The 19,895-nt window shown below is 40.6% G+C and overlaps 2 protein-coding genes and 1 long non-coding RNA gene across 4 annotated transcripts; 1 reads left to right on the top strand and 2 right to left on the bottom strand.

Annotated features, from left to right (window-relative positions):
- Positions 1–279: 279 nt before the first annotated feature.
- natd1 (protein NATD1) lies at positions 280–3,817 on the bottom strand. The gene is made up of 3 exons (XM_081609863.1): positions 3,541–3,817; positions 2,128–2,246; positions 280–1,602 (listed from the first exon to the last, which is right to left on the bottom strand). Exons 1-3 carry the CDS (start codon positions 3,725–3,727, stop codon positions 1,486–1,488), a joined length of 423 nt encoding a protein of 140 aa, XP_081465989.1. The 5' UTR covers positions 3,728–3,817; the 3' UTR covers positions 280–1,485.
- A 1,372-nt stretch (positions 3,818–5,189) lies between these two features.
- On the top strand, positions 5,190–16,722 carry LOC103469148 (uncharacterized). Of its 2 annotated transcripts, none has more exons than XM_081609860.1 (18): positions 5,190–5,282; positions 5,574–5,637; positions 6,399–6,684; positions 6,818–6,923; positions 7,035–7,119; positions 7,695–7,804; positions 7,987–8,213; positions 8,794–9,041; positions 9,210–9,320; positions 9,916–12,801; positions 13,925–14,072; positions 14,187–14,292; positions 14,537–14,693; positions 14,777–14,842; positions 15,523–15,609; positions 15,752–15,860; positions 15,972–16,054; positions 16,370–16,722. In XM_081609860.1, exons 1-18 carry the CDS (start codon positions 5,263–5,265, stop codon positions 16,424–16,426), a joined length of 4,956 nt encoding a protein of 1,651 aa, XP_081465986.1. In that variant the 5' UTR covers positions 5,190–5,262; the 3' UTR covers positions 16,427–16,722. The 2 variants fall into 2 exon arrangements, with proteins under 2 accessions (XP_081465986.1, XP_081465987.1); XM_081609861.1 differs by having other exon boundaries at positions 7,038–7,119.
- LOC145552504 (uncharacterized) lies at positions 8,101–18,844 on the bottom strand. Its single transcript, XR_014088574.1, has 3 exons — positions 18,114–18,844; positions 8,522–8,731; positions 8,101–8,192 (listed from the first exon to the last, which is right to left on the bottom strand). It is a non-coding gene; the product is annotated as an uncharacterized LOC145552504 (long non-coding RNA).
- Between the last annotated feature and the right edge of the window lie 1,051 nt (positions 18,845–19,895).

Genomic DNA, 19,895 nt, shown 5'->3' on the forward strand with positions numbered 1-19,895 from the left:
TGGCAGCAACTGATGTTGTTCTTCTTGCAACCATCTGCTGGCGACAAAGAGCAGCTTCAATATTAGGTCAAATCTAACATTCATCAACTATTTTGTGTTGGTATAATCACAAAAAACCCCACTGAAATTCATTGACGTTTGTAATTGTAACATGACAAAATGTGGAAAGGCTCTAATGGCATGAATTCTTTTGTTTGGTGCAGCGAGATTTTAATCACATTTAAATTTCTATAACCTCTAGATGCACACTTTTCAACAAATCCACAAACTGACCTGTGATGAGTAGATGAGTCATTTATTCAGAACAAGTAGAGAGAAAACAATATCAAGTATAAAACAGCGTAACAAGAACATTTGGACATATCTGTTAGATCGAGCCACCTGCTCAGAACACATATCAGACATTGTTTTAACAGTACAAAACAAATATTACAAAAATACCCAAAGAAACCCACATAAAAAAGACAAAAAAAAAATAATGCCTTGGCCAGTTTACAGCCTTACGCCACCAAATGAAAGTTATACAAAAAGGGATTTTATTGCAGTTGTCAGTAGAAAGTGTTTTGGAGTGTGTCGAGTTAGCCTGAGGTATTTGTCTCCTCAACACTGACGATTGTCTACAGCAAAATCTCAAATTCTCAGGTTTTTTTTGTTGTTTTTTTTTTCCTGTGGTGAGAAGAGAAAACTAATTTTCCTGAACTGGAGAGTAAGAATTAACACACTTTAAGAAATAAAAATGCCCTGAATCTAAAGAGTGTCGCTACTGATGCTGGTTTGAGCTGAAGTAAATATAGATATCAGCGCTGAAGTGTTAACTAGTAGCAGTGTCTCTAACCTCAAGTTCATCACAGTCAGAATGGATTTGCTCAGTTTCCACTCTTGTACTGAAACCGAGTGTTTAAAAAAATAACAATAATAAAGAGAAAGGGGAATAAAGCAATTAAAAATCCTCAACATATCAACCACTAACGCATCCTCTTCTGTCAAAGAAATCATAGCCGGGTTTTAAAAATGTCTTTTCATCCAAGACTCTTCAGTAGTAGCACTACTTTAATGTACTAAGTAAAAAAAAAAAAGGAGTAATATTGGAAAATATTAAAAGTAGCACGATTTTCAAACATTATAAGCGTAACGGTGACAGTTTCTCTTCATCTGAATACTGGAAAAAGACACAAAGTCGGTCTGATCTCGTAGTTCAAAGGAGGACATTGATTTGTTGTAACCAACGTTTGCTTCAAGTCAGTGGTGGGGCGACGTCCTGGAAGGACAAGCCACCACCTTTTGGGCTGCTTTGTCTCCGCACGATTTCCTCCAGCAGTTCGCGTCCGCCCGACGCTACAGCTCTGGTTTGAGATCGCCTGCGTTCACTCGGTTTTGCGTTTAGCAGTGCTTCAGAGGTTTCTCTCCTTGCATCCTGGAAACCTCCTGCCTAAAACTTACTGCACACAGTCTCTGTGTTCAAGTCCTTTTGCTTGACCTGTTGAGTCATTGATGGATGTGTTCAAAGTACTGAGGCTGAGGGTTCTCTTTGACGTATTTCTGGATGTACCAGCAGGTCAAGTGAGCTTTCAGGTCCTCCTCCACCACAAAATCCATGGCTGCCTGAAATTAAACAACGAGTGAAATTGAAACCATGTCAGGTCAGGATAAACTTCAAGTTTATAGGCGTGAAACAAAGGACGAATACGTAGGATAGCCTATATCCCGGAACATGTCTGAAGAGGCATGGCATCATTTACTCTTTGAAATATGAGGGGAAGTGTGGTTTGAAATCAACAGATAAGTGGTTGGCCAAACACAATCAACCTTCTTCAGTAGTCATCTCAATCCCCAGACCTAAACCGACTGAAAACCTGTGGTGTGAGCATTAGATTTCAAGGTAAGGCAGAAAACTCGTAACTCTGGATGAGATATTGCAAAGAGGAATGTTCAAGGATCCCTCTTGCCGTGTGCTCCATCTAGACTCAGAAAAACTAACAGTAATGCATCACTGCCCATCCCCAACTTGTTGCTATTATTTCCTAATGCTTACAGGAAATGCAACGTGTTTGCCTGGGAAAAACGTTTGGTTTCAAATCCCAACAAAACCTCGATGAAAGTGAAAATAACAAATCTACAAATTTTAACCTTGGCCAGGTGTTTGGCAATTCCTCTCCCTCTGTAAGCATCTGGAACCTCTGTGTGTTGTAAATCCACCGTCTTCTTCCCAACGTATTCGTACAGGAGGACCGCTCGATCGTGGGATCCTGAGAACACACACATTTTTTGTGTGGTGATTGTTTTGAGGACTACAGCCAATGAATCAGATTAGACAAACTGCATGAGGTAAAAGAATTAGAGAAATATATTTTTAAGGCTAAAATACAGTGAAACAAAATGTGAGTAATTAGAGCCTGTCCTTCTGCCGCCAATCAGCCTGTTAAAAAGCAGGAACTTAACGGAGATTCTGCGCTCGGATATAAATATTATTCAGCTTAACACATGGCATCCAACCTAGTCACCCGATTATCAACGTCAAGCAAAGGGTTCCAGGTCCCTATTGATTGCACACTACATTAAGAACCTCATACAGCCTTATGTTTCGACTAGGAGCCTCAGGTCGTCGAATCTGAACTTGTTGACGGTTCCTCTGACCTTTTTTAAGACTCGTGGAGACAGATCTTTTAAAGCTGTAGCGCCTCGACTATGGAATGACTTACCTTGCACCATTCGATCTCTACATTGCATAGACACTTTCAGGAAACAACTTAAGACCCACTTTTTTAAACTTGCTTTTTAGTGTAATTCCATGTTTTATTGTTTGTATGTTGTTTTTAACTTGTTTTACTTTTTACACTTTGTGCAGCACTTTGTGACCCTGGTCTGTGAAAAGTGCTATAGAAATAAAGCTTACTTACTTACTTACTTAAAAGCAATAGAACTTTTTAGGAAGTAATTGACACGTTTATATGGTGCTAAAGCATCCCCCATTCCCAATGCTGACCTGGACAACTTCCCATATGAACCTTAAAAAATAAAAATCACAGGTGTGGTAATCAGATATGATTTTAGGCTTCTGGAGAATAGTCCTGCTGCTGCTTAACAAAATCGGGAAAATAAAGAGCATCACTCACAACAATAAATTAAACAACCTCTTAGAAACAGATCTCCCAAGCAAGTACTAAATGAAACTAAGCACCACATGCATCTGAATGCAAAGGCAATTCATAAAAACTCTGAAAAAGAAAAAAAAAACAAACAAAAAAAAACAGACATGTTATAGACAGTGCATTGATACCCGAGAGTTAAAAATCTTACAGACCCTTTGATTTTAAGAAGAAATAGGTCTGACTGAGTTATTGATTGGGTTTATTATTCAAGAAGCCACTCGAAAAGACCAGCTTTTGTGAAGCTTCGATGTCATGAGCTGAAGAAAGCAGCTGTGCCTGAAATGGCAGCTGGAGTCCTTCACGAGGGGGGGAACGACAACAATGTTAGCAGAGCAGGAAGCTAACGTAACAAAGCTAACACCTTGTGCCAGCCCCGAAACTCAGAGCCTACCGTTCAGTCTTATGACAAACTGCCGACGCTTTTTGTCGTGCTCCACCTGAATCTGAGAGCTGCTCGCCTCAAACGAGTTGGCCTGTGCCATTTTGGCAGAGTTGTCGGTCTGTTGGGCTTTCAATGCTAAAACAGAAATGGCTACATGAGACGATGATGATGAACGAGGCAGAGGAAAACACTCCATCCAACCGAATCAGCTGTGAGGTCCCGTGATGATCAGCCAATCAGGAGCGGAGATGTCACAGAAGAGGACACAGCGGTGGGATTTAGGATGATGATCCGAACTTTTTGGCTCTGCTCAGTAAGGTATTCTCTTTATTATGGAGGTTGGCAAACAACATCGAGGTGTTATTGTAATAGTACTGCATTTATGTACGAATACAAATACATTAGTACTTAAAGTATTTTCCCTCAGTATTCTCTTCTAAAATAGTCTGCACCATTATTTTTGTGACAATGCACATGTTTTTGTTTGTTTGTTTGTTCGTTTGTTTTGTTCGTTCGTTCGTTCGTTCGTTCGTTCGTTTGTTTGTTTGTTTGTTTGTTTGTTTGTTTGTTTGTTTTAATATGATGCTGGGATTCGTGAGCATGTACAGTGTGTGTTACTGCGAGGAACAAAAACAAATCAAGAAATCTTTATTTGAAATTCCTGTATATAAAATAAATATTTTATGTACACTACTGTATCACATTGTTACTTTTATCATGCGTTTTCACTTAAACGTTGAATTAATTATATTGTGCCAATTGGACCACAAACCCAACAGGTCTCAACCGAATTACCAGTATAAATAAAGACTGTACCAATCAAAATCTATCAAATTTTATTTGTATGGCACATTTTAGCAGCAAGGCATTTGTGCTTTACAACATTAAAAACAGAAACATTGAATAAACAGTAAAAAAAAAAAAAAAGAAAGAAAAAGAAAAACGTTGTTCTGGTGGTGTGTTCTTGATATTTCTTCATTTACACTTTTCTAGCTAAAGCCACAGTTTGCAGAAAGGTTACAGTAAATGTTGCAAAATTAATAAAGGAAAAAACAAACAAACACAAAAACATTGAGTCCTTTCTAAAACTTCTCCAACCCTTGATGAAGAATATATTATGAGTTGTTGAACCGTACATACATACAAACGGCAACAACACGGTAAAACATGGCGGTGTCAGCATCATGCTCTGAGGTCTTCACTTTTAAAGATGGTTAAATCATGAACAGTTCTAAACAGCAATCAGTTCTCAACCAAAATCTCCAGGTTTCTGTTTCATCGCTGCAAGATGAAGACAGCTTTTATTTTAAACCAGATCCAAAAAGGAATTTCTTCCTGTGAGGAAAGTGAAAGTTTTAAAACCCTAAATCTGCCAGAAAATATGCAAAAGAGGGTTATGGACAAGAGATTTATTAATAATCTGACATATTTGGAGAACTTTGTAAGGTAGCGAAAGGTTGGTGCATCAAGTTCTCTTAAATCACAGCATGGTAATCCTGTTGGGCTGTCGGACTAATCCTACAAAACTCTAATGGAGTGTGTCAAGTTTGCATAGGATTAAGTGTGGGTGAGTCTGTGTGTGGGTGTCTTTGGGACTGTTCAGCTGTCTGCGATTTACTCACCAGTTTCTGCCAGACAGGCTGAGCCCTTTGTTGCACTGGATAACCATATGAGCATGAAACATTTTAAATTTTTGTTTCCATGAGTTTTTCCTTCACTTTGTAGCTGAAGATGGCATCCAAAAAGCAAAGGTAGGTCAATGTGATGTAACGTGAAGTTAGTAAATATTGCATGTCATGTAAGACATTTTAAGGCAGACATTGTTCTAGATGTGTTTCATTAAACATTTGTTCAACTGGTCACAACTTTTACCAGTTCCAAGAATATTTTTGGTTACATAGAAAGAGCATTTTTTGTTTAGTTTAGTTTTTAAGTGAGAACATCTTGGAAGTATCTTCATAGATTGCGCACATATATACACACTGACATTTGTATATATGTGAAGGTTTCCATGATGATTTATCTTCTGTCTGTATCTATAGCAGATCGAATGAGGCACTGGTAACCACAAAGATCAACAAACCTGTGCAAAAAGACAAAGAAAATGTAAGTATTACCTGGCAAAAATCCAGCTGGTATTCAAGTAATTCCAGTACACTAAATAGGTTGATTAAATAAAATTTAAAAAATAATCTATCTATACAAACATAGGTCATCCAGCAATTGGGGCTACATTGTATTTGTCAATTTAATGAAACAATATCACTTATACCAGGGACAAACCGTTCAGTTTTTGGCCTTCTACCATTAACAATATTCCCTGCCGACGTGAAAGTGCTGTTTAATATGAGCACAACTACTTCAGATTTATATTGTGAGTTCTGCATGTGTTTTGTCAGATTTATGCTGCCATAAATGGCTAAAGATCAGCCTGGTGTATTTACAGTCGGCACAAATCGCTAAGTCAGGCCTCCTCAGCTTTCCTGCCATTGATTTCTCTGCCTTGTGCTCCAGCCACAGATTCATTGCCTCTGCAGTTGTTGAGGTTGCATCTACAGACACTGGAGTGCACTGCCTATATGTGGTGGCTCTCATTTGATCAAGTGTGATTAAGTTTAAAGTGTGTGTGTGTGTTTGTTTCTGTCTGTGGCCTCGGTGTGGGTCAGATGGTACTTAAGTAAATTAAGAGCTCTTGTCAGGATTAAAAGCCTCTTCCACTGGGTTTATTGGATTGCATGTGTCAAAACACCCAAGTTGGGTCGGGATGAGCATGTTGTGTGGTCTTTGATACTTCAACTAAGGAGCTAGAATTATATCAGACTTTTTTTTTTTTTTTTTTGAGAAAACTCTGTCTTTTTCTCTTAAAGGAGCTCAGAGGATGTGTTGGAGGCAAGCAGAACTCGAGCAGCGCTCCTAGGACTGCTGGCGGGAAGAGCAGCAAAGGAAGTGACTCGACAGCAACTGGGAGTAAAGCTGCTGGTAGAGGAGGCAACGGCAGCCACCAGACAACCAGACCAACATCAGAACCGGCAAAACCAGCTTTCCGCCTGCGGAGCAGCCGCAGTTTTTCCTCCCTGCAAGCCTCTTCTCTGACCGCCGCTCCGTTCATGAGAAGCAGCCGCTCACTCAGCAGGCTTGATGAACGATCCACTGGTAATTACTCCATTTACTGGTTTCTGCTAATTGCTTGAGTTTTCTTAAATATGTGAGATCCATTATGCTGGGGTTGTGATGATTTTCACCAAAATAATACTTGAGATGCTTATGAGGTTTTCTGATTCCACAGAAGATTCATATTATACCAGTGCAAGTTCACAAGTAGGAAAAGGACAAAGTACTGGGAAGAAAACGCTGGATTCTGGGAGGCAGTCTTCTTCGGTGGAGAGAATTAGGTAAAGTTTTATTTTTATTTATAAATATTTTAGATTTTGCGAGTCTTTCTTTAGTGTTTTCTCTCTGAAATGCATCTTTTTTGTGTCCTTACCATTGTTAACATTACGCAGCAGCTCCACTCATCTGCAACCATCCTCCTCCTCTGTGGTCTCGACTGCTATATGTCACCATCAGACCACCAAAGAAAAGAAGCAGGTGCAAATATATACTTTCATTTTACTGCTCATCTGTCGTTTAAAATTGCACACATGTACTCACTGGAAAGTTAAAGAAAAAGAAGGTTTACATTTTTTAGCATTACAGTGAGTCCAAATATACACAAATCAAGAAAAAAAACAGATTTAAAGAAAAGATGATGAAGGTTTGCCAGAATCCAGAACTCTGACAGAAAATCTGTGCACTGACATTAAAAGGAATGTCCTTACAATCGAATAGATTTGGAGAACCTTTGCCAGGATCAACAGAGAAATTAAGATGCAGAGTACGGACTCCTATGCTGAATGTGAAAGAAAGATCAGCTTAAACCAGGCATCAGTTTAAGGATATGGACTGAGTTATTTAAATTGTCTTTTATTCAAAGAATTTTGTTTGTTTTAGGGATGGAAAAAAGTGTTACATTACAATTTTAAAACGGTATTAAATGATTAATCATGGTCTCATTTGGTTACATGTAAAATGTTCATTTTATCTGTTGTGTACACCTTTAGAACACATTGCAGACGAGTCAGGACAAGATGCTGGAAAATTCATATCTATTTCTGTTATCACAGATCAAAGATGGGGTGTACACGCTGTGTGCAATGACCGCTGGAATGAAGCACAACTGGGTGCAAGCGGTTTTTAAAAATGTGCAGCCCAATCGTACACAAGAAGACCAAAGGTAGATTTTATGTTATTCCCTAAGGGGCCTGGTTTAAAGTTGACGCAATTTTCGAGTGCAGCATATTATTTTCATTTCAGATTTCATTAGGTTTAGGACTGCATTTTGGAATAAAATGTGATTATTGTAATTTGAGTCGACATTTAACCCTTTGTGTAAAGGGGTGCAATTCTTTCTCCCAGCTCGGTTGCAGAGAATGAAGAAGATGAGCTGGAGGACTGCAAAGAGTCACGTGAGCAAGAACCGACGTCTCAGCAGCAGCTAGAAGGGACACAAAGCCCGGCCGATTTAGACCCGTCATCCCTTCGTCCCCCTGTCTCACCCTCTTCTTCACCTGCAAATCCTCCACAGCGGGTGGAGGAGGCTGAAGAAGCCCAGTGCCGCCCTCCTGTGGAAACCAATGAGACTGGTGAGTCACGTCACCAGCCCAGATGTTTGTGATGCTCCATGAGATCTATGCAAATATTGTTTGATAATGCGTAGAATATGTATTCTTTTAGTATCAAACACATCAACATTTTTCCTCAGTAAATATATATATATATATATATATATATATATATATATATATATATATAATATTTATGAAACATGAAACATTTGATGAGATTAACAACCCAAGCAATCCTCACAGATGAAGAAATCCACACAAATGAGTTCATAAATGATGTGTAATGCGGCAGAATGGCACAGGGAGTCAGAACTGAGGGTGCTTACTGAGTCTCGGTTCTGGAAACTTCAAGACGTCTTCCTGGATGCATCGCTTAGGTGTGACTTTGATCCATTCTTCTTTACAAACCATCTTTAAGCCTTGAGACTCCTCTCCACTCTGATTTCCACTTCTTTCCGTAGGTTTCCAGCTGGATTCAAGCTGACCGATTGACTTGCAGCTGTATTTTCCCTTCTCTGAAACCAGCTTTCTAAAAGCTGAAAAGAGAGCAAATGTAAACATCAACGTGTGGTATTTTTGATTTTGTCTCTTTGGTTAGGGGCGACAGACGCATCTATATCCGTTGAGGGATTCCAGAGCGACGACTCCTCTTCAACGGTGGTGCTGTCAGATGGTGAGGATTTGCGGAAACGTGCAGATACGGAGGCGGCAGCTGAGCAACCGTCCCCACGGGGTCCTGAAACTGAGCCGCAGAGGGAAGAGCAACAAGTGTTGATAAACCCCACGTGTGCAAAGGACTGTGCAGCACTGCTGAGTCAGCAGCAAACTGGGCAACTTGTCAAAGAGGTGAGATTTTATCGACGACAAAACTGCTGCAAACTGAAAATCTTGTACCACGTTCAGTGATTCAAACAAAATATGGATTATCTTGTTTTCATAGAAGGCTAACATGTTTTTTCGTTTTGTTTTGTTTTGTTTTGTTTTGTTTAAATGTTTGCTTTTATTTCTCCACAGCTGCAACAAACACAAAGAGAGTTGTCACGAATCCAGCAGCTGAACAAGAGCTTGCAGGATGAGCTGCAACAAGAACGAGAGATTATTTCAGAGAAGCTTCTTTGTGTTCAGGTAAAATAAAGACATTCATATGTTTAACTTTGTGTCAAATTCAACTGCGTCCCTGGTAAAATTGAAGATAATTTACTTTCAATTCGAGAACATTTGCTTTGAGGCTAAAATGTGTTCTGAGTAGAATCGAAGAAATTGCACTGATACCCATAACATTTTTCTTTAAGGTAAATCCAACAATTTCTTTTCCCTCAAGTTGATCAAAATTTCTAGGAATTTGCAATTAGTAATCTAATGGTGTTTTAGGAACACAGTGTCTCAATAGCAACCCGTACATTGCTAGGAATGGCATTAAGAAAGCCTTTATGGTCCCACCATCACAAACGTAAACCTGTGGAGTTTATTAAGCTCAGCTGGGCTTTTAACCGAAGCCGTGTGCTTTGTTCTGCTGAGATTAAGACGGAACTTTTCCTAAACCCACAGTCCAGGTGGAGTCAGGGTGAAACAAAGGATGGATAAAACATCTCATCCCTACTGATTAGACGTGACGGAGGATCTGCGATGCTGTGGACTTGTGTCTTTTACAAAGAGGAGTCATAATTAAATTGTGCAAGTTGTAAGACTGAAAACTTTGTTCTTCTGATACGCTCTGCAGAATGACACCAATTCTTCTTCAGAGCAAGCCTTAACCTTCCAGCGACTGCAGAGGATAAACCACAACCTCCGCATGGAGCTTGAGGAGCTGAAGAGGAGCCAGGAAGAGGCCAAGGAGGCCGAGCTGCGGCGAAGAGTTGACCTCTTGGCCCAGCAGGCCCAGCTGCTGGTGACCGGGGACGCCACGGCGCTCGCTCAGATGCACCTTGAGCAGGACCGCCGGCGGTTTCAGGAGCAGCAGAGGGAGTGGGAGCACAGCGTGACCTCCCTGAAGGCCCAGCTGAGCGCCAGCGAAGAGAAGAGGAAGGAGACAGAGTCCCAGGTGGCCCAGCTGCAGCAGGAGCTGCAGAGCCAGCAGAGCCTCCAGCAGGAGGCCGTACAGCTGCAGAAACACCTCCAAGAGATGTCAGGCCAGCTTCGCGCTTACGAGGATGCTCAGGCCGAGAAAGAGGCCCGCCTGCAGAAGCACCTCTTACTCCTCCAGGCGAGTCAGGAGAGGGAACGAAGGAGCCTGGGCGCCAGCCTGGCTCAGGCCGAGCGACACTCCCAGGACCTGAGGGACAAACTGGAGAGGGCCGAGCAGCAGCTAGAGAGCCTCAGCAAGACTCAGACGTGGACCAGACAAATCGAAGAGGCGCAGCAGCAACTGCAGGAGGAGTTGGCCCGCACAGTGTCAGCCGTGCAGCGGCTGCAGGAGGAACGGGAGCAGCTGGACCGTCGCTGCGAGGAGCTGCAGAGCCAGCTGTCAGAGGCAGACAGGGAGGTGGGCAGGCTGCAGGATCGCCTGAACACAGAGGAAACACACTACTACAACCTGGAGCACTCATACGAGAGAGCCTGTGAGGATCTGCAGGTTGCTTTGGGGAAGGTGCAGCAAAGGGAGTCTGAAACGCACGATATCCGGGAAGGCTATGAAAGGCTGCTGGACAGCAAGGAGCAGGAGCTGAGCGAGGTCTTGCTGAAGATGGAGGTGTTGGGCAACAGCTTAGAGGAGACAGAAGTGAAACTGAGCGAAGTGATGAGAGTTTGCACCTGCTCTTTTCCCCAAGACAGTCAGAAGGGTCAAGACAGACAAGCTCTCCAGACTCCGAACTCTCAGTTGGCGAAGGTCTCTCATGGAAGCAACGGCAAGTCTCTGGAGCACGCAAGATCCCGCTCCCGCTCAGTGGACGCATCATGCCAGCACCTCACTGCCACGGGAGACGACGCGGAAAAATTCATGTCCGTAATCCAGCTGCTTGAAACCAAGCTGTTCATCACCGAGGAGAAACTGAGAGACATCACTCAGAGGCTGGAGGAGCAGCAGGGTCACATCAGCTGCCAGGACCCCCAACTCTGCTCCCAGCTGACCCAGAGCCGAGCCACGGCCCAGCACCTCAGCCTGCTGCTCCACAGCCAGGCCAAGCAGAGCCAGCGTTTCGCCCAGGAGACAGAGGCCCGCTGCAGGATGCTGGTCGGCAGGTTCCAGGTGGCTCTCAATGTCGTCCAGGCCTGCAGGGAGAGGCTCCTGGCGACTCCCGTCAACGCCTCCGACATCGAGAGGCAGCTGGCCGGGGTCGCCGGCTGCCTTCAGCAAGGGGAGAAGGATGCTGAGAGACTCCAGCAGGAGGCACGCAACATGAGTAAAGAAGAGGGGAAGATCCTTGGCGACGAGAAACTAGTTGGAGCTGAAGAAGAGATCGTTTCTAGATTGGCCAACACCCAGCCTTCGCATGGCGTGTCGGACATTGGGAAGTATTTGATCAAGGAGCTGTTTGTTGTGGAGAAAATGGTTTCCGTGTTGCAGAGTCAAAACGGGATTTGCGAGCTATCTGCAACAAGAAAGGAGGACAGGGTCGATTTGGTTCGCAGTTACAAAAACTTGATCTCCAGAATCTTGAGTCTAAAAGGTGAAGGAAGAATGGAGTCCAGAGGAACCGGATGTGACGGCGGTCAGTTACTGGAGAGCGTGATCGGAAGGTTCTGTGCAGAAGCCGAGCTCATTTACGCTGCTCTGAAACTTCAGCAACAGAGCGTGATTCAAATGAGCAGTCATGATCAACGGGAAGGCCTGGCAGACATCAGCCCCTCTGAGTTTTCTCCTTACGATGAGCAAGCTAAAGATTCAGAAGAGGCTGCAAAAGGAAGCATAAAGAAGCGATTTGAGGAGAAAAAGGCAGAGGAGGAGAGAGAAAGAGGTTTGTTGGAGCAAATCTTGTCTCGGCTGCAAAAGCGGGCAAAGTTCTTATGCCAGGTATGCCAGGAGCTTCCGGTCAACCACACCCAAGTCCAAGAAGGTATGAACCACAGTGGGGACAATGTTTCTGAAGCCGATCTGACTTTTTTCCAGGAGCAGGTCAAGTTGATGTATTTGTCCGACAGGCTTTATTTAGACATAAGACAAGAGTTTCAGCAAAGCAAAGCGCCACAGAATAGTTTGCGAGATCTCTGCACGGATCAGGAGCTCGGCAGCGCGACGGAAGAGCGGGAGGCTTTAAACGAAGCCTTCGACCAGCTTCAGGACGACAACTGCGCGCTGAGAGAGGAGCTGGAGCGGGCCGAGCAGAAGATGGCGTCGGTGGAGACCGGGAACCGGAAACTCCTGGAAGACATGCAGAAAATCGAGTGCTGTCACATGGAACAGATGCAGAAGCTGGAGGCGGAGTTTCACGAGAAGATAAAGGAACTGCAACAGATCCACGAGGAGGAGATGAAGCAGCTGCACGGCCACTACTCCAAATTGTGTGTTTCCAAAGAAAGGCAGAGCAAGCTGTGCTCAGAGGAGATTCCCATCGGCTCTCTGTCTGACCAGGCTGCGACTGAGCGTAAAGCACAGGAGGATGAAACCCAAGAAGCCGATGGAGCCACTCTGAGAGAAGCTTATCTGAAAGATCTGGAAAAGCTGCAGGTAGCAAAAATCTTTTCTCATTAGATTTCTGCTGATTTTTAAAAATAATTTCCTGCTTGGTGAATATAGAATATCTCTAAGGACATTTCAAGCAATCTCTTAGGAACTGTGCATTCATTGTGACTTTGATGGATGAGCAGAGTACAAATGGTTATTAAACTAAGTCTCAACTAGCTTTGCAAACAATGAACATTTTTACCTGTTTTATATGTGAACTTTGACTAGGTCATTATATTGTCTTCCTGTAAAGCAAACTTCCAATCCAGCATTAGGACTTTTTCAGCCTCCACCAGGTTTTCCTCTGGGTTTCTCATCCCTGTGGAAGAAAGGCTTCCCCAAAGCATGACGCCGCTACCTCTGTGTTTTACTATCATTCCGACTCATTAATCTTCAAAAGCAGAAAAGTAGGGAAATTTGAAATGTTGTTCCTGATATTGGATGATTTTGAAATAAAAAATAATAAATAATTCATTTTTATTTTAAGAGGAGAAACTGGAAAGCTTTGGCTTGCAGAGTAGCATCTGGACAACTCCCTGCTTTCCTCTGCAGCAAAGCAGAAATGAGCTGCTGTTTGGGGCCCTCAAACCTTCAGGGGCCTCTCGCATAAATGCTTGGATTTTAACACAGACTGTAGCTCTAAAATGTTAATATTTGTTTTTTGAAAATTAGAATGCTATTGAGTTTGATTTGACAAGTTCAGCATGTAGATCAATAAAAGTATTTTAAACAGTTCAGAATTTAAATGTAAGAAGGAACTGGCAAATTTACTTTGTGAAAGTACAAAGAACTGTTGACATAGAAATAAGCTGATGCTGCAAGTTTAATCTTTGAGATAAGTTTGTTCACAATTTCCTCTCAGCAAATACAGAAGTGATCTAATTGGAGATTTTAGTCGCATCTGGCACAAAAACAGAGGCATCGGCACAGATTGTCCAGCAAGGAGGAGGTGGAAGAGGGAAGATTTGAGTGTTTGTTGTTCTTCTCCTGAGGTCAGAGATGCAATAATGACCAAATTAATCATTTTTTTCTGTTTTTAATATTATTTTCTACTTTAGCAATAACAGAACTGTCCGCTTAAATCACCTTTGTTGCAGCCAAAACTAGTTTCCCCATTTTGCTACAGGCTTCGTGTGATCTTGGGTTCATTGCCATGGAGGAGATGCACAGGCAGATCATAAAGGACCTTCAGCAGGAGCATCAGAAGCAGGTAGCTGAACTTCTGAGGGAGAAAGACCAGCTCCTGCAGGAGGAAACCGCTGCTACTATGTCCGGTAGATACAGCTTTATCATTTTTTTCTGCCTGGCTCTTTTATTAATAAAAAAGAGAAGATAACCGTAAACTTCCAGCAGCAGGGATCTGAACATAACTTCCATTTTTTTTGCAGCCATTGTAGCGATGCGGCGAGCTCATAAAAAGGAGCTGGAGAGAAGCAGACTGACTCAGCAGATCAGGGAGAGCGCAGACGTCTCTGAACTCCACGTGGAGTACGAGTGAGTTACCAGAAACGCCTAAAATGTTCCCAACATATTTTTTTTTTTTTAAAAAAGAAGAAATCTAAATAGTCGATTTTCTGTTTCTCTTTATTTGTCCAGTAATGTCATTTTCTCATTACGGCTCTCTTACTTTCCACTTTTGGTTTATCAATCAAATAACTGCCACCACCTAATGCAATTTCCTCCAAAACCCACTTAGCTCTCCAACATCCTCCATGCCTCTGCTTTTTTTCTTTTGCAGGAAGGAGATCCAATTATTGCAGAGGGAGCTGGAGGTGTTGTCAGATCAGCACACGAAGAAATGCTTGGAAAACTCGCAGCTGAGCCAGGAGCTGCAGACCGAGAGGGAATCGGTGATGAAGTACCAGCAGGAAAACCGGGAGCTCAAACACAAGCAGGTGGAAACATTTTCTGTTCACTCAAGAGTTCGTAGAGTCAATATTAGTCTTACAAAAATGTTTTATTTCTATTTGCTGTTAAGAGAGAGCCAGAAGAAGTGACTCAGCTTCCAGGAAATCAAGCACAGTCTGATGTTTGCCAGATGGAAGTAGGTGTCTGTAAAGTTTTTTTGTTTTTAAAAAAAAAAGTCATATTACCATTAATGTTATATAGTATGTATCCTGAAAATATGCACTAGTTTGCAAAATCAAGCTAGTGTTTTATTGCGATTTTATGTGATTGTCCAAATCAAGGTAGCATGTGAGAATTAGGAACAGATTCATCAGGAAAAGCTGGAATCATTTAACTTGGAGTAAAATGCAGTAGTTCCTCTCTACTGTGGCCACATGCTTGCTCAGGATGAGGAACTTCTTCACAGCTAATGACACAATGTAATCAGTCACACTTTATTTTATAGATAAATTGATCTAGTCAACGTCCAGACCTAAATTCAACTGGTAATCTGTAGCAAAACTTAAAATAAGGTGTTTTCACAGATGCTTTCCATCTACTCTGATTTTGAGCTGTTCAGCAAAAACAAAACAAAACTAGTAGGGAGAGAAAAACTCCAACATACTTGTAGCTTAAATTACTACTAAATGAGGCTCTACGATGTTTCAACTCAAGGGGGATAAACAGAAATTTCCAGATTTTAATAGTAAAAAAAAAAACAAACAAACATATTAATTAAATCAACTTAGTTTTGATATCTCACATGAAATCTGTAAATAAATTTTGTGTGAAACATGACAAAGTGTTGAAAAACAGTTATGGTTTCTGTTGTAATAGATGATCCTGAGGGCAAAGGAGGCAGAGATGCAGCATCTCAAACAGGAAGCGATGTCACTCAGAGAGGACTTACAGATCGCTCAAATGGTAAAAAGAATAAATAAAATCTTATAAATTAAACATTTTATCAACATGAATTATCTCTGTTACTAACAGAAGTTGTTTTGTGAATTCGACATGAAACACACAATACATACTGTATTATTATGTTCAATTCCATGTACTATAGGACAAAGTTTATGCAGAAAATAAACTGAAGGCGCTTCATACAAACAGCTACAACGAAGTCAAGTTTGCCACTTGGTCTCCGAGCAGAAACGCTTCAGGACATCGTGTTGGTGAGTGAACTCTCGCTCTGTCGTCATTTTACAAGACTCAAAGTATAGTTTTATTTATTAAATAGCTATTGCTTCACACGGCCTTTTCTGCCACCTTGTCTTTATTTATAGACGACTCTGTGAGAAACAACCCTGCGATCAAAAAGAAAGAGAAAACTTCTTTCCTGCGTCAAATACGAGGATTCAGATCAAGGGTAAAAATCAACACAAACTTTGTAATTTACATTTGATTCATTTTTATTCCATTTATCAAATGAAAAATGGGATTCTGATACTTTTTTCACACGACTGAGTAATGTACCTATAACTGGTCAGGAATGGATCAATTTCAAGATTTGTCTAGCTGCGCCAACCTTAAGAAGGGGCTGACATAAACTTATTTATGTGCATTGAATCTCTTATTAGTATCTAAAGTAACGCACAGCTCAGCAGATTTAAACTATTGTTCCTGTTTTCCTCTGTTTATGATGATTTTCCTGCTTTTCGTTTCTTTTTTTTATGTTTTTCAGAGTTTAAAAGACGGCCTATCTACCCAAGAAAGGATGAAGTTGTTTGAGTCGTCCTGATTTACAGGAAGTCAACTGACGTCACAGGAAATCTTCATAAATCTGTTTAAAGAGACGCTTGTGCTATTGTTCCGTGGACATCATGCCGTGTGCAACTCTTTACTGTGAGGTAGTTGTGTGGTGAGGTTTGACCACTAGGGGGCGCAAGAAACGGGCTTTATTCTTCTGGCACACAGAAGCTCCGTCGGGTTTAAATTGTGCTGCATACATGTTGGGTTGCAGGTTCTTATATTTCACATGGACTTTGTAAAATAGTAGATTTAACACTGATGTTTTCATTAAAATGGTTTATTGCATTTGTTGTTTTGAGTTATTGACAAAAGTCAGATCACTAGAAATCCAGTTGCTGCAGAGTAATCATCAACTAAATAAACTAAAATTATCTAAATAAACTATAAATGATGACATTTAATAACCAATTCCTGCCATGATTAAAAAAAATCTAAATCTGGTCAATGAAGTTTCACTGTTTCTCGTTTTAAACTGGCTCAGTTGTTTTCATTTTCTAACTCTAACTTTGTTATGACAGAGTTTTAAATAACCTGCCTTCATAAAGAACATTAATACTTTCAAAATAAAACCGGTTTCTTAAACACTATATATTCTAAAACCACTTTTGGATTCCATGTCAGCCTGTTATACAAAAAGCAGATTAGTTAACTATCCATCCATCCATCCATTTTCTTGCACCCTTTTTCCCTCAGTGGGGTCGGGAGGGGTGCTGGTGCCCATCTCCAGCCAACGTTTCGGGCGAGAGGCGGGGGTACACCCTGGACAGGTCGCCAGTCTGTCGCAGGGCAGATTAGTTAACTATTGTTTCTTTAATTTCTCTTTGACATCAATAAAATATATATTTTTTATTTAATTGACTTGATTGGGGAAAAATATGAGCTGAGATTATTATTGTTTTTCAATTGTTTTTGTTAAAATAGTTTTAAAATAGATTACTTTCTAATATATATAATTATTTTTATTGTTTTAAAAAAACATGTTGCAAGTCAAATATGTGCTTGAAAATCTTTATTAAAAAAATCCACTTGACAGTGAAATTTATAACAATACAAACAAAGAACCATGATTAAATACAAAGAGAGTAGTATAACAAAGTGAAGAGTTTCAGATTAGCTGCATTAGCGACATGTGAAGAGAGAAATAAAATTAAATAAATGTTTAGCACTTAAATCAATGCTTCTGATACCAAAGAAAGTCCAGTTATGGTAAAAGGAAAAAGGCAAATGCCCCTTTTGTCTGTTCTTGGATATAATTTGGCCTCTGCCCGGGTTTAAAATTATTTACATCAAACATTAACATTAACAAAATCACAAGGCACATTTTCTATTTATTAAACAGGCATGCAGGAGAAATTAAAAAATTTTTGGAAAATCAATAACAAACCTAGAAATCCAGATTTCTGTACAAGACAGAAATCCTGTAAAAATGTTCTTGTGAAGAATGTAAATTTTTTTCAATATGGTAATATTAGGTAATTCTGTGTTTATGTTTAAATAAACACAGAATTACTAGAGACCTTCCACAGTTGCAAAAATAATCTGAAAATTTATGTTGGAACAGCTGATTTTAAGACAAAAAAATAAATAGATAAATGAAACTAAATAAAGTACATAATTTGTCTCCAGACAAATACAAAGAACAGGTCATGACTTTAATTGTCTCCATTGATACTCACAGTAACAATGCTGAAATCTTTTTTCGCTACGAGTTGCTGGGTGGTCTCACAGCAGAAATGCTCCACAGGTTCGAAATCTTCTGGATGACGTTTTGCACGCCTCACGGTGTCTCCATGACTGCTGATTATATTTAGGGATAGCTGACACTCTTCATGAAAAACAACGCAAGTTTAATACCACAGGCGGTTTAACTAAGCTTTCAATTTGGACATCAGGTTTCTCCTCTTTATTCTTTTAAAACATTCGAATATAAATGGTTTTCTCAAACACGTTTTTAGTGAATCGTGTGTCAGAGGTTGTTCAGAAGACGTACGTCTCTGTTGCTTAGAGTCATGTTGCTTCAGAGGAACATCGCACCTCATTAAAACCCAACACTCACCCTCCTTTCTCCGAGACCCCCACTGGGGAAAAACTCAAGTCATGTGAGCTGACACTCTGAGAACGTACCCACTCTTGAGGCTGTTTTTTTTTTTTTTTTTAATGGATGCTCCACACTTCTGCACCTGCAAGCAGAATGGTGATCTGTTGGGGTTTGGTGTGTAAAAGCTAAAAACGCCACAAACAGCACCACGTCTGAACTTTTCTATCAAACATTTTTACACTTTGGCAGCTTAAAAACTAAAAGCGGGATTGAGGAGCAAATATAGTCATTTGTTTTTATTAAATGGTTGAAAGATGTCCACAGGTGTAAGATGAAGGCAGATGTAAGACTATAGATATAGATTTATTCAAGTTTTTTTGTTTATTTAAAATAGCAAAACATTTTATCCTCTAAATATAAAAATTCAACAGATATCTCAAGATTTACATGCAGTGGATGGCAAAGAATTTATATATTTTTTTGCATATACCAACACAAAACATTACATTCCGCTTGACTGCGAAGCGGAATGTAAACAGAGTTTTCATGTTTTTTCACAGATAAAAATTCAGTGGCATGCAAAGTCATCCAGCCTCCATTAACCAGAGAAGCAACCCGCAGGCTTATGGTTCCTCTGGAGGAGCTGCAGAGATCCATCTTTGCCATCCAGCCATGTTGAGAAAACATCAAACAACAAAAAACCAAGCAAGAAACCGACACGGCGCATCACCCTGAACACACCATCTCCACTCTGAAACACGGCGGTGGCAGCGTCATGGTGTGGGAATGCTCATCATCGGGTGGGACAGGGTTCATAGACGTTCTCCATTAGTCTGACTGAGTTTGATTGAGCTACTGTGCAAAAACGAATGATCAACAATTTGTAGCTAAAATTGGAACAAAAGTAACAAATGGCACATTATTAAAATCTTTATATGACTATATATATATATATATAAATATATTTATATATATAATTCCACCACAATTATGTGCCATATTTTCTTCGTCAAACACACAAAACCCTGGTTGGAAAAAGTTTGTGAAATTTCGGGACATGAATGGTTTCATGTTGCTGTCACATTATTTCTTCACCAAAGTCATTTGTCTAATAAACCTTATCAACAAGTTTAGACTTCAACTAAATTACAATTATATATTTATACATTTAATCTACAGGGAAAAACATATAATAAAATTATTTGCATACAATCACGTTGCATAGATAGATTTTTATTCAATAATCTTGGTAAATAAATGAATGCAGAAACACATGCTGGATGGAATAAGAAGCCCTTCGTATCACACATGAATTTGTTTTGCTTCAGCTTGATTCTGCATTCCTACATGTGGGATGGATTGCATGTGTGTGTGCATGTGTGTGCATGTGTGTCTGTGTTTTATGAGCACCTGCAGGGTT

This window comes from Poecilia reticulata, chromosome 8 (genome assembly GCF_904066995.2).
Source record: "Poecilia reticulata chromosome 8, P_reticulata-male-v2, whole genome shotgun sequence".
Lineage (NCBI taxonomy): Eukaryota > Metazoa > Chordata > Actinopteri > Cyprinodontiformes > Poeciliidae > Poecilia > Poecilia reticulata.